Source organism: Seriola dumerili, unplaced genomic scaffold (assembly GCF_002260705.1).
Source record: "Seriola dumerili isolate Sdu_G_001 unplaced genomic scaffold, Sdu_1.0 BDQW01000104.1, whole genome shotgun sequence".
Classification (NCBI taxonomy): Eukaryota; Metazoa; Chordata; class Actinopteri; order Carangiformes; family Carangidae; genus Seriola; species Seriola dumerili.
The window spans coordinates 331,838-346,649 of NW_019174359.1; the positions used below are offsets into that span (position 1 = coordinate 331,838).

Consider the following 14,812-nt stretch of genomic DNA (forward strand, 5'->3'; position numbering starts at 1 on the left):
ATTTTTGCGCAGAATGATGACTGTGGATTTTGTCTCCATCACTTACATTGGTTAGGAAATGTTTCTTTTTCAATGGCCGGCATGAACAGCAGGAAGGACTACAACCAGCATGAACTGATGTAATGTTCATATGGACCGCTGACTGTTGTTTTAAGGCAGAAACATTGAAAGGTTGTGAACTTGTCCTTTAAGTTGCATAAACTTACTCCACATTTCGGCGCTGTGGTTTCACCGAGCTGGTGGTGGAGGTTGTGACCTGTCGGGGGTGGGATCAGTCTTTCTTTCACTTTTCATTTGTTTCTCGTGAAAAAAAAAAAAAAAGGAGACGGCAACTCGCAAAAACTTCACATTTCTTTAACCCAGCAGAAAGTAGCGAACAGCGACAACGTTACGTTTTCAATGTTGTTAAGATTAGATTCAGTCCACGATGTGAAAACTACACGAGCACATCGTCATGACGGAGTTCCCCTGTGAGTACATGCAAATATTGAACCTCTATTCCCGTCAATGAAATTGGGTCTCACGCTCATCCTCTTTCTATGTGTGTGTGTGTGTGTGTGCACACGAGAGCGCGCGTGTATACGCGCATGCGTGTGTGTGTGACAGTCAGTCATTGGGGTTCAACAATATATATTTTGAAGTGAAACCAGTAATACTGATATTCTCTTGGGGGACTTGGTTTTTACCCAAAAAATTCCACGAGATCCCCCCACCCAAATTAAATCTTGTCAAGGGAAATACCAATGAAAAGCCATGCTGTATTCCACAAAAATAAAATAAAATACAATTCCAAAAAATGATTTAATATGTAGTTGAAAGCAAGAGATTAAATATTTTGTTGATTTTTGAAGTTAAAATAAATAGATAGAACCCCTGCTGCAAGAATAATTCAGAAATGTAATTTTCTCTAACTGGTGATGCACTGTCATGTCATGTCATGTTCAAGTAAAGATATAAGATAACAGGTGAATGAAACAAATGTTATTGCCAACTGTTAAACATTAGAGTTGAAATATTCTGCTTTGGGGTTGTCTGGCCAGAATTGATTCAAGTAAACATCAGCAAATTCTAGATGCAACTGTCCTGCAGTCAGTCAAGTTACTGAAGTGAGAAGGGCCGGGTTTCTGATTGTTCACAGTCCCCTGACTTGAACATCATTGAAAACCTATTTTGGAAACATGCTGTGGCGGCAAGGCAGACACCTGAAAATATCTCGCCCACTCATCTGAAAGGAAGAGTGGGCGAAAATGGTGGCGGTGCGCCAATTGACATATACATCTATGCTGTACGTACAACGATAAAGTCATACATGTGAACATATTTAAGACGGCACACGGCAAAATTATTGCATGTATAATTGCATTGTGGGATTTCACATGAATAGACGACATAGCCATAGAAGTCAGACTCCGCTGCGAAGTCAGAAAATCATAACACAATATCAATCATAAAAACTGTAAGTCAATTCTGAGAAATCATAAAACCATACTAAGTCATGACATCATATGATTTCAATGTGATATGGTCAGGGAGTAGCTGGTTGTTTATTTAATAGTGTAATAGCCGTCGTGGGGGGGGGGGGGTAATCTGTTGTCTGTATGTATTCCCAAGTATTTATAGGCCTCTACTTGTTCAATTGCACTGTCACCAGTGCACTCTGGGGTCAAATATCAACAGCAGTTTTAAAAGGTGGCTTTCTCCCTGTGGTATACTGAGGGGCAGCCTTCGCCATGTAACAGGCTTCATATTGTTGTATCACCTGAGGATTTATTGGCACCCAACTAAATCAAGAAAAGAGAAGCACAGGCTGTGATATCTGGGGGAGACTAAGTGTCAACACCTTGAGCCTGCTGAGTAATATTCTCATGCATATTCTCACTGTGTGTTGAAACACCTCACCAGTAACAGACTTGGACTCACCTGCCAGTACCGTGACCAGTGCTGTGGTGAAAGAGCATCAGCCTGCCACTGAGGCGGTCTTTGTCAAATGAGAGACGTGTGAGAGGGAGAGCGGGGAATGTTGTTGGCAGACTCTAATGAACAAAGGTGTGTCCATTTACCTGTGACTTCGTACTGATTACAGCCATCGACTTTGTACTTTCACAAATCTCTCACACAGGGAATGAGTCAACACAACAGAAACGAATTTCACTCAACACTGAGAACAAGATTGAGAATATTGTGAGCAGGAGACCCAAGTGAAATTTGCAACTCTGGCTTTGTGTGAAACGCTCTGCAGCCCATGCTTTTTGAAGGTTAAAAGTAAAGTGTGCGTTAAAAGAAACAGAAATCAGTGAAAGTTGAGTAAATGCATGTGTCTATTCTGTAGCTGGTAGAAGTGCATTAAAAACGGATAACTGCAAACTCCCCAAGGTTTGAGCTAAACCTGGTATACAGAGTTCTCCGGCGGCTGCCTGGTGTTTGTACAAGACAGAGCAGCTGCATGTCGGAGCATCTCAGGCCTTAACTTTCTGAGCATGCAACAGTTATCACTACCTTACAGTGTATTGCATTCAATCAGCGTGACTTTAAAGAGCACCTTCCAGGTTGGAAACCCCAGTGAATGAATGTGTGGGAAAATTATGTCGAAACTCCTCATGAAGAAATTTGTTCTCCCATCCTCACCAGCAGCCACACTGCAGCACCCAGGGACCAGCTCCAGTTCTGACGCCATTGCCTGGTTCTAGATCAGTTGCAGGAGCAGCTTCATAAAGGTACTGTATTCTCCCTGGTCACTTTACTACGTACACCTGTGTGATGTAATGCAATCCAATACAACAGCTCTGCCACACATTCTGGCCTCATGAAGCTCACTATGGTCAGAGGTGTTAATCACATGCTCGTGAGTGAGCTTACAGTCTGTGGCGTTGTTGTGCTGGACTGCACTACATTAAAATATGTTTTGTAATATTCTTCCCCTTTCATGTTTGTAATTGTTGTGTGCAACACATCAGAAAGACGTCTCAATACAACACAGTCCAGTTCACACCACTACAAACTACAACCTCAGTAAAAAAAACACACAGTGAAAATAATTAATTTCCGTTTGTATCCATCGATCTGTGGGTGAGCTGCTGTTCTAGGTTGCATTAGATATTGCAGGTGCACTTAATATACTGGCTGCTGAATGAGGGTGAATTTTTATTTTTTTTTCAGCTCATGCGTTCGCCCTGTAACCACGAACCTGCTTCAAAGCACGACAGATGCAAAGCTTTGTGTACGTTTGTGTGATAGAATGGCATTTGGCTTTGACTAATATTGGTGCAGTGACGTTAAACAAGACACATTTGCACGCCTACGTAGCGATTTTTAAGTTCCACCAGGTCCCACCAAAGCCCAAAGCACCAACATGCTCAGAGGCAACAACATCAAGAGAAAATATTATTATTAAAAGTGAGCTCTGAGGGGCTCCACAGCAGCACTATGACTCATTTAGCCTCAGACACAATGCACTCTGCTGGGAGCGTCTGAAAACCCCTGATAAACTGTTATTGTAGACATGTAGGTGTATGTTAAGGGTCTTTTGAAAGGCTCCACAAAGCCTCTCTGATTAATTTCAGTACTGAGACACACAGGAATCTGGTTTTGAGTGAATGTTAAAAGCGACATGAGCAAAGAGGAGCTTTGTAATAATTAAATGGCATAACATCATGTGGCAGTCAGTAGATCAGTAACTGAGAAGAAGAGTTGGTTAAAGTTCATCTGTACCTCTGTATATTTCCTCTACTGAAAAGCATGTTCTTAAAAAAAAGAAAAAAGAAAAGAAAAGAAATTGTCTTGGCTATAAGTGACACAAACATGATGACTACATTATTTTGTAGATGGTAGTTTCAGTTTCCTGTTGACTTTTTTTCCTCCTCTGGTTAACTACTGCATATTCATAGCGGCAATGTGGATGTGGTGGAAAGGCACCACACAGACACCGCTCAGAGGGTCTGAAACCACATCCTTAGTCACGCCAGTTATGATGACGCCTGTGACAAAGGCTGAGCATTATTCCACTAAACGTTCTCTCACAGGCAGCGGTACATCAGTGACTCCGTTAGCTAGCTGACTGATTAGGTGGCAGGATTATAAATCAAAAAGAGGTAAGATTGTTGCTTCTTAAAATTCGCTTTAAAAACATTGAGAGCAGTTCTTATTGAGATGTTTATTCATTCATTCATTTGGTCATTTATTACCTTGTAATTATGAGTAGTAAATGGAAATCTTGATGCTCTTTTATGAATGTATGTCGTTATTATTGTTAATGCTAATGATGTTTATTCACCACATCTGATGCTGTAGGTAGATTTTAAAACCTTTTTCCATTTGATAACTATTTCCCCAAATCAAACCAAATATTTTTAATAATAATTTAATTTTTTTTTTTTTTTTTTTTTTTTTTTTTTTTTTAGCATTAAACTGTGTTTTTTGTTTGAACTTTTACTTTTAGCACAGACAAATTTATAACAAATAAGTCTATATTTAGTTCCAGCTGCTGTGTTTCCTCCTTTCTATCCAGTTGCTGAGAACAGTGGGTCGTCCCCATGGCGCTCAAACCTGTGTGCTTATTGATGCTGTGGGGCCTCACTTTGTTGATTCATGGTGAGTCGTCTTATTTAATCAGGGTCTTTTTCTTGTATTGTTGCGAAAGTCTAGTAGAAATCCCCCAATTTAAATGAAAGATGAGCTTTGTATTTTACTCTTGTACACTGTTGTGTGTTTGTCTTGATGCTGTGGCCTTTGAAATGAGCTTCTTACCTTGATTGAGATTGCCTTGTTAAATAAAGAATTTAAAGTGCAGACATTTGTAGTGCATGAATGTTAAATTTAGTAAATGCAACTGCAGCAACACAAAACACGTTTCATTTCTGCTCCAGCCACGTCTTCATGCATTGTGACCTGCTCAACGGACTATGAAACTCTACTGAATTGTTCCTGCTCAGGCTCGATGCCGACACATCCTGTCACACTCCAAGTCACTTGCAGGTACGAGGCGTTGTTAGCGTGGCTGATCATCAATATGTTTTATGTTGATGTATGATGCCATATATGACTTTACTAGAGTACCACTTGTTTTAATGCAGATGGCTGTCTGGGAGATAGCTGTTGATTTCTGCTTCTAAATGAGACTTAATAATTGAGTTATTTTTGTGCCGTCACTAATATTGTGATAGATCAAGTGTCATCAGTTGTTATTGCTTTGTGAGAAATTTTTGAAAATGGAGGCGCTTCACTCATGGAAAGATGTTTGACTTACGTCACACCTTCCGCAAAAGCACCAAACATCAGGATGTTTTCAGTGTTAGAGCCCTTCACTGATGTCATGATGTTATCTTATGTATATCTTACGTTCATTATCATCAGCGTGAGGAGTAGAGCCCGACCGCTTTAGCATGTTAATAAAAATCCTTACATGACATTATCCATTACTTAAACATAAACATGTGATGCACACAAACATTTTTCTAGATGTGGCGTTTAAACGACTGCAACCAGGATACGTAGCCGATCGAGTGGGACATTTCACAGTTGAGAAATAAACTTGTATACGTGCTCCCTGGTGGACAGACAATGTATTTTACAAAGATAGAATACAAAGATTAAACTACAAACAATGTTGTTAATTGGTTGATCATTTCAGTTATTTATCAAGCAAAATACCAAAGATTTTCTGCTTCCCAGCTCCTCGAATGTGATGAGTGAGAGCTCAATTCAAAATAACAAGCATTTTGAATACCGTGGGGAAACCGGTATTTTCTGACCTTTTTTTCCCCCCTTCCCCTTGACAAAACTATAACTGGCAGATTAATCAATAATGATCAATAATGAATGTACCTGCACTTCATCATTGTGTTTTTTTGTTACAGTGGTGACGATGAAGAGGTTGAAGGCAGTTGTGAAGTCGAACCGCCTCAGTCCTGGTGCATAATCGCCCCGAAGAACTTTGATGACGTTACCTCAGTTGGAACCATCTGTAGTGCTAAAGTCAGCCGACAAGATAATGGAGAAATAATGAGTGAGTCACCCAGCTGGGGACTGTGTGATGTGGGTAAGTTGAACTGTTATAACCACATGAGTTCACATATCAGTATTTGTCATTTCTACTGAACAGATAAGAGAATAACACAGACATTACAAAAGGTCACGGACATCACCTATGACTTGTTTAGTGGCATTAAAATGCAGCAAGAGTTAAATATTAACTTCTTCATTGTAAATACTTGTAAAATCTCGTTGAATACAACCAGCCTGTGACTAACAGTCCTCACAAATTACTGCGCATTAAAATCCAGAGATGAAAGAAATCATACTGGCAACTTTCCCAATTGTCATTTGCTCACCCAGCTGCTTTACCCTCCAAACGAAAACTTAAGCTAAAAATAATGTCTAACTGCCACTTGTGGTGTAGAGTGTCGTATGCATGTTCAACTTCACAATATTTCCCCGGTCCCCTTGGGACTTTACTTTCACAGTGAAACCTAAGCCTCCTTCCAATGTTCAAGTGACAAACACAAATGGAGTCTACAACATCACCTGGGACAGCGACAACCAAAAAGACTGTCTCGTATACAGTGTGCGCATAAGAGAGAGCAAAGACCTGTCGAAGGTAACATGTCAACAGAAACACAAAGACCAAAAGAAATTGAGATGCTCTTGCAGGACATTATTGTCAAACTGTTCTGTTTTTGTTATTCCTTCCTAACAGCATCCAGTTCTTCCCCTTTTTATGGAAAAAAAGTACATTGAGTTAGAACATGACAAACTCCAGCTGCATGTCAACTACACTGTGGATGTTCAGGCCAAAATGTGTCCCGACAATACTTATCATGGTCCGTGGAGTGAGTGGAGCGCTACAGCAGAGTGGAGAACACGAGCTTCTGTAGAGACTGAAGGTAAGAGAACCTTGTACCTTCCAACCCGGAACCGTGATACAATCATCGTATCGTCCAGGGTATATATATAAAATCGTGGTTCAGGTTCCTGATCGTGATATATTATCCATGTTAGGTCACACTGTTGAGGCTGGTCATGTGGGAAGTGTTAAGTTTTTTTATTCTATCGGGGGTTTTCTGTACATATTTAAACATTTTGTCTCCTTTACAGGAAATAATAAACATTGGTGGTGTATCCCGGTGGGACTCTTTCTGATCCTCGGCATCGTGTTGCTGGGTTATTTACAAAAGCCGTGAGTATTGTGAACACTGGAGTTATTTTGTTTTTCTGCAAGTGTGAGAATTTAAGCATCTCTTCTTAAAGAATGTACTGGAGTTACCTTCAGGACTTTAATCATTTCTCAAGATGCCTCCTGACCAACAATTCAGTGGGTCATGTTTCCGTATTTTCAAAGATATGGTGGTTGTTAGCCAATCCAAAACATTCACTACATGAGATCATCTCATGTATGTTTTTGAACCGGTGGTGCTTGGTGCTCACAGTCTTTACTTCAAGCTTTTGGAGAAACCTGCAGAACTGAATATATTTAAACAGAACAAACTATTAATAATAAAAAATAAAACATGTAAATTGTGTTTAAAGGTTAAATTTCTTTACAAAATTCATGCGTAAGTGAATCTACATTAATTGCATGCAACATATCTCAGATAGATCAAATCAAGACTTAAAGTTATTGACACTGTGTCTTCCAGTAAATGATTAGCAAGTCTTCTCACTGCTTCAATCAACACTTTTCTTGGCATCACCTCCCACATGTAGAGAAACCACTGCAGCACTGTACGTGCAGCGACACATTGCACTGAAATGGCTAGCAGACATAGGAAGTTATGCAGAGCATCAGTGTTTGAGAACTGAGAACACTTCACTTATCAAGGGCACACAGTTACAAGAATAAAAAAGACGAGCCCCAGATCGAGCATGAACTCAGGTATCATAAGATGATATCTTCTGTGTGCCATAGTGATTCTGACTTTGGTGTGGTTCAATGCACCACTTACATATGCTCCTTATAATGAACCACGGTATTAGTAGCAGAAGTTGCAGTTTGTGGTGCTGTTGATTTGTTTTGTGTCATACTCTGAGGTGTTTTCCAGCAACAGCTTTTACACTAGTTCAGTACAATAAAGCAATAAATATGCAGAAGTTGATGTGACTTGGGGATGACGTGGCTGTTTGTTCAATAGATTTCACATGGTAAGATTTTAAAGCATCACCCAGGGAGCATGACCCAGCATTCAGAGAGGAGAGGATGTTCAGTGTCATAAACAATAGGCTGCTCTTTCCTGTATATAATATTAAACAGATCATCTAAAGATAAATGCTGGCAACTCTAGTCACCTGTTTTGCGTTTGCCAGAGTGTTAAGATGCTGTTTATCAGCCTGACACACACTTTTCCCCAGAACATTTTGACTGACTCCAAAATTCCTAAATCATCTAATCAACATTGTTTTTGCATTGGTTTAAGCTAGTCGTACCTAATAAACTGGCAAATGAGTGTATATTTCCGAGTGCTCAATAAGACACTTACTTACTTACTGCGCCACTTGCTGCGTCTTATCGGTAAGTCATACCTCCTGATTAGGCATATATTTTTTTATTTTATTATTTTATCATTTTATTATTTATTAATGTTCAGAATAACTTAGGTGTGACTGAGAACCATGTTTTCAGCTTAGTGCTGTGTAATAATTCACATGAAAGTCATTTTCTGCTATCGGTATAAGTGGTTATGATTTACCACCGAAAAACGAAAGAGCCTTATCATAAAAGCAGCACTTTTGAGTTATAAATGTCATTTCATTTTCCATTCTCCATTTCCATTCTTTGTCTGTTTCAGGTTTTGGCAGAAAAAGCTCCAGCTGATCACATACATCCCCAAGCCAGATGAGTTTTTCAAGCCCCTCTACCACAACCATGGAGGGAACTTCAAGGTAAGAGAAAGCAAAACAAACTCAGCTCAGATTAGCTTTGTGTGTAATTTCAAAAACGGCCCAGCAGGTGTTGCCCAAGAGGGGACTTTTAGCACATCTGGACCGCGCTTGATGGGACTTTCCCTTCATTCACAGCTAAGGGCCCTCGTGAGGCAAATGACTCAGTGTGCAGGGGCTTCAAGAGGCTTTTCGTTTTTTTATCTATCAGAGATGCTGTGGGTAGATATTTGTCTCTGACACCCTAACCTGTTCCACCCCAGTGGAAAATACCCCTGGTGTATCTGTTTCAGGTCTTTTATGTGTCATTGCATGAGGCTAAAAACAGCCTGTTTACACTTAATATGGGCACAGAGTGGTGATGTTTTTATGGCTGTATTTTCCATTCACCTAATGTAAATTCTTCTAAAAAGAGACTACTTATTATTTTTAATTCAATTTTCAGTCCAATTTTAAGTCAAAACTGATGGAGTGCAGGCTACGCTTCTAAATGTCTATGTCAGCAATACAGGCTCAAAATGGTCAAATTTGACTCTTGGTCCTCAAAACATGACAGCCTGGAAACATGCATGGGATTAAATAACACTAAGATTACTTATCATTTCCTAAGAACAGGTTTTAAGCAGTAGAAGCGAGATCAGGTTCTCAGGGTTGAAGAACAAAGTTAGGACTTTCCAGGCTTATATATTGTAGTTTGTCACTATGAGATCAATATTATAAAGAGTCTGGACACCGTGTGGTATCCTATATATTCTAATATTGTGACAAGGCTTTTCTAAGGGTGTGTTTAACTGGTCTTAAAGGCCTGATCTTTATATAATGTTACATTACTTGTTTCTCAGAGTTTTGTTTTTAACCATCTGTTGCAAACACATCATTGCATCGTCTACAGTATATGGGGGAATTCTGTCAAACATACTGTTATTTGCTTATTTACTTTTGAATGAGCCACTTCATGACAAACAGCTCGAACACCACAGTTAGTGTGAGATTTGTGTGCAGTTACAAACATTGCTCAGCAGAGTGCGCTGCTGCAGCAAATAACAGAGAACACACTGTGGAGGGGGAAGTACAAGAGAGATAATGAAATCCTGAAGTGCACTCCTGTACTTTGCTCTTCTATACTAAATGTATAAACTAAACCAGGCTAAAAAAATGTATTAACATTTTGTGACCTATGGGGCAAGTTAAGCGGATTTACAAATAGAAGAACACACAAACTCATTCATACGTTTAAAAACAACCTAAAAATACAGAAGTGTGAAGTGTGAAGTGTGAAGTTAAGTGTGAAGGAAAACATGTGAGCGACAACAGATAATGGCTGTGGCATGAAGACACGTTATGTCAGGAGGTGCAACTGCATTGAGCTTTCTATCTTCTGGCTTGTGTAAGAAAACCAAACTTCCTTCTGTTTGTTTTACATGCAAACTATATAAATCACATTATAGAAGACATAAATGACATTCGGTAAATGTGTATGCCTTTATGAGGACTTACTCAGTAGACCTAGGAGCAAATACACATACTTTCAATAAAAGAAGAAAAAGTAGGAGTTGAGCGTAGGTAGATGATACTGAGTCTGCTGTAGTGGCGTCTGTATTTTCACTAAAACTCACTCTGTCAACTTATTTTATATTGATGGCAGAGTCAGACTTCGGCCCTAATGTTTAGTACTTTCAAATACCCCAAATAACACTCAATTTGCCACCAGTCCTTCATCATAAAGAGTAGCTTGTACAGTACATTATACAGCATACTGTGCACAGTATGTAGTTTATATTCACAGTCTTCTGTGTGAGTATGTGAATACTGCAGTCTCAAATTCATCGAATTCAAATACAAATACAAATGGCACGCTTAAGTTACATCATCTTGAATCTGTATTACATCATCTGAAATCTGGTGCAGTGGTAGTCCAGTGTGAAAGTGTGAGTGAAACAAAACGTCTGTAGTGTGAAGTGCTTTATGACAGGTGTGAAGCTCTGTAGTGCGATCCTTGTTGCTCTTCAGATGGCTCTCACCAGGTGTATTTTTTTGGTGCTGTATATCATGTTGTCAGGTTCGCTGTGAAAAACCAAACCAGAAGTCGCTGGTCTAGTTTGCCTGCACTATCTTTGTCTTGTGGTGCAGGCTGATTGTGTTTTCTCAGCGGATCAGAGACGACACCGTGATGCTTGATGAGCTTTGTACCTCAGGATGTGGTGACCTTTGCGTCAAGAGACTGATTCATTCTTATCTGGGCATCACCTTGCTGCATGGAGGCTACAGGCTGACTGCAGAAGATTTACCTGCCTGTTACATGAATGAGCTGCTGTACATGTACACGTACATTTGTGTAGAGAATGTATTACAGTCAAAAACACGATTGTACCTGGCATTATTTCTTAAATGAGCACACCATATTATATATGTAGTGTGGGAACATTCATGTGTGCTCCTTTTACTCTGCTCTAGAGTTTCTGTCTTTCCACGTATTGGAAAATAGCTAAAAATAGTGATTGTTGAATGACTAAAATGTCAATATTTTCTATGTGATGTAAGAAAATCGTATTTTTCCTGAAACTTACTCATGAAAGAGACATTCTGAAACTGATAATAATTACAAATAATTAATTTACTTTGACAACTCATGTGTTATTTCCCTCATTGTAGTATCATGTTGTATCTGTACTAAACTTGCCTCCATCAGGTTTGCCATTTGAGCATATATGTACATGTATGGTCTGGTGCAATAGAAGCTACTATAAATATTTAGATCCTGCTGAAAGTTGTGAAATCCTCATGTAGTAAATATTTTTTAGATTCTCAAGTGGGCCATGAGTTGGAAAAGGTTGGGGACGGCTGCTTAAAGAGTTTTAGAGTGGAAAGAAAGAAAGAAGTGCAAAATGTCAAACTATTCCTTTAAAAATTCACAGGCTGGTGTTAACATTTATTTAGGCCAGTACTCCATGTTAATGTCTTCCATTTGCTCTTTTGAAGGAGTGGGTGAAGCCTGTATTCAACGAGTACGATTACCTAAAGATCAACTCACACGTTCAGACGATGAGCGAGAAGCAACACGACATCCTCCAGTGGAACAACGAGAAGCAAAGCTACGGCGAGGACCATGAGACCAAAAAAGGTGGTCACTTCCTCCATATGCTGCAGCCTCACAGCAACTTGCTGCTGCACTTCCAGGACCGGGACAGTTCGCAGGGCACCAGCCACTCTGAGGGACACATCTCCATCCATACTGTAACCCTGTCTGGAGAAGAGTTCGAGGAGGAGGTCATGTCACAGAGCTCCGTGAACACCCTCAGGAGTTTCCAAGACGGAGAAAGCTTTGGTTCATTTGAGGAAGACAACAGAGCGCACGCTGGCTATGATTTAGGGGGACCACAGCTGTCCAGCATGGACAGACAAAGTGGGGTATTACCACAGCATGAGAACCAAATATCCAATCAGTTATCAGTGGAAAATATAAACTTTCAGCCACACGCCCAGTTTCATGAACCAGAGAGGCTATCACTCGACTCGTTCGCCTCAAACGAGCAGTCAGAAGACGGCTACCCCCATGTGGACTTGGACACCATTGACAGTGGTTTTGTAGAGTGCAGCAGCCCTGGGGCCTCGGACTCAAACACAGGAGAAAACATAGACTCAGATTTATTTCATGAGCACCAAAACTTAAATTCTAACTACGTCAAGCAGTGGATGATATGTAACACTATTCAGGAGGACTCCAGCAACGCAGAGAATGAACTACGGGAAACACCGTGATTATCGCTGCTGGTTTAATGACACAATTACAGTTTGTAGTTTAAAACATGGGGACGTCGTTGACATTTTCACAAAAGATATTTGAATTAAAAGAAGATTCTAGTTGTCCGGTCAGCACATAATCCTGTATGTCTTGTTCATCTTGAAATGTTGATCTGTGCACTTTTTACTTTGTATGTAAATAGTCATGTTCCTTTGTCTGTGCTTTGCTTTTGAAAGACCATTCAAAGAGTGTGCCAATGTAATAATCTTCTCTTTTTCTAATTGTCTTTTACGCTAACCCATAATTCATCAAAACAAATTTTAAATGTATCTATTTATTAATAGATCATAGTAAAAATTATATTTTATTCTAATGGAACACTTCATAGACGACAACACAGGATCAAAACGTTGCACACTGCCTTGGTTCATACTGCTGGAGAATGTCTTTTGTCACTGTATTTACAGCTTCATGCTCTCATGGTCATGCATGCTTCATTAGCCTGTGCTGCAGCCTTAGCATGCCTGCTGCCTTATCAAGATGTCTGATAATGTTTGTTTTCCTTGTATATGCATTTTGTCTGTAACCACTGTAACCATCCATCCTGTTTTGTGCGATGTCAGTAAAAAGCAAACTGGAACAAAGTAGAAACATTGACCTCATTCATCAGAGGGCGTTTGTTGTCTTTCACCAAATGCCATTTATTAAGTTACTGTACATGCACAACTAAGGAAGTGCAACCGTGATATTTTACCCTTCCCCTGGAAAACTCGTGGCTAAAAAACACAGAAAAAATGGATTGGCTTTTAGCTGTTCTGGGCCAATGTTATGTATTTTTTTCCTATTCTTGACAAATTTGTTTATGACATTACATCATGATATATTTAAATTGTCAAGGTACATATTTATCAGGTTTTGATGGTTATCTTTAACTGATAATATCAAACAGTGAGTGTCTGAGGGTGGATTTTTCCTACTGAAAGGGCTCCTGATGGGTCCTGTAGTGGGAGGGGGAAGTGTGTCTCATTTACTTTCCATATCCTGAGTTTCCCTGCCAGCTAAGGCCTCACACAGTTGCTTTTTAAAGTCTGTTTCTTCATCCTACACCAGCCTACCTGTTTCTGTCTACACTTTCCACACAATCCAGTTAATAATCATTTTTGATCATGTAAATAAAATCTGTATTCACACAGAGTGCAGAGTGTAAGCACAGTGACATGTATGATATGATATTGGCTCTGTGCTGCATTACAATGAGAAAGTGCTTAATGTCAGCCTTAAGGCTGATAACAGATTTCCAGTTATGTGTTTTGAATTTTTTGCAGCTCATCATTTTCTCTCCTGTTAATGCATGTTGTCTCTCAATCTGGCCTCTTTCTGTCTTCCCCTTTATCTCATGCAAAGGTTTTTTGGTATCAAAAGCTGCACATACACCACTGTGCATCACTGTATCCTGTGATGTCACATGCAGTGTAATTTCAACAGTCAGGATAAGAGATCTAAAAGACTTTGTTTATTCAAAACTTGCAATTTAAACTTTTAAACAACAAAGGAAAAAAAAGGAAAAAAATATTAAGAGATGATATTCTAAATTCAAAAGGTTCAGCAACCCTGTGACGTCATAATGTTCTGCAAAAACCCTTTTCTGGCCATTATTCAGCGCCGTAACTCTGGAACAGAGCGGGAGATAGTGACCATATTTCACATTTGGTGGGATACTGACTTGGTGACAGTAATCTTGGTTGTCCACCTTGAAACTTGAAAGCCAAAAAAATACTATAAATACCTTTTATTAAATCCTTTCAAAGTCTTCACTACGTACAGTATATTATATGAGTCTGGACAGACATGGATGTAAACTGCATACAATCGTGAGGCAGTAATTCCAGGTTATTATTTTGTGGGTTTTGCACATCAACAATGAGGACATAATTGTAGATATCAATAATGATCAACCATCTGAAGCTTGCCACATGTCTGTTTAGTGTCAGAGTGTCCAGAGGTCTTGATTCAGATTCTGTGCCAGTTGTTCCACATGAGGTTTAAATGTAACACTACTACTAATGAAATTCACAGATATTTATAAGAGTGAACAACTTCAGTGTAAGTACTATTAAGTGTTTGGACAGTAGGAAGATGTAACATGGAATCACAGGTTCATGAGAATAAAACACTTTTTTGTCTTATCAGCATTCAGTACAA

At 39.4% G+C, this 14,812-nt stretch overlaps 1 protein-coding gene across 2 annotated transcripts; it reads left to right on the forward strand.

The window, feature by feature from the left end:
* The first annotated feature begins 395 nt into the window (after positions 1–395).
* Positions 396–13,254, forward strand: LOC111222613 (interleukin-21 receptor-like). Of its 2 annotated transcripts, XM_022746406.1 has the most exons (10): positions 396–470; positions 2,629–2,714; positions 4,505–4,587; positions 4,863–4,971; positions 5,853–6,034; positions 6,459–6,592; positions 6,692–6,878; positions 7,090–7,171; positions 8,778–8,871; positions 11,848–13,254. In XM_022746406.1, the coding sequence occupies exons 3-10, from the start codon at positions 4,530–4,532 to the stop codon at positions 12,625–12,627; spliced, it is 1,626 nt and encodes a 541-aa protein (XP_022602127.1). In that variant the 5' UTR covers positions 396–470; positions 2,629–2,714; positions 4,505–4,529; the 3' UTR covers positions 12,628–13,254. The 2 variants fall into 2 exon arrangements, with proteins under 2 accessions (XP_022602127.1, XP_022602126.1); XM_022746405.1 differs by lacking the exons at positions 396–470; positions 2,629–2,714 and adding an exon at positions 3,947–4,088.
* The last annotated feature ends 1,558 nt before the right edge of the window (positions 13,255–14,812 follow it).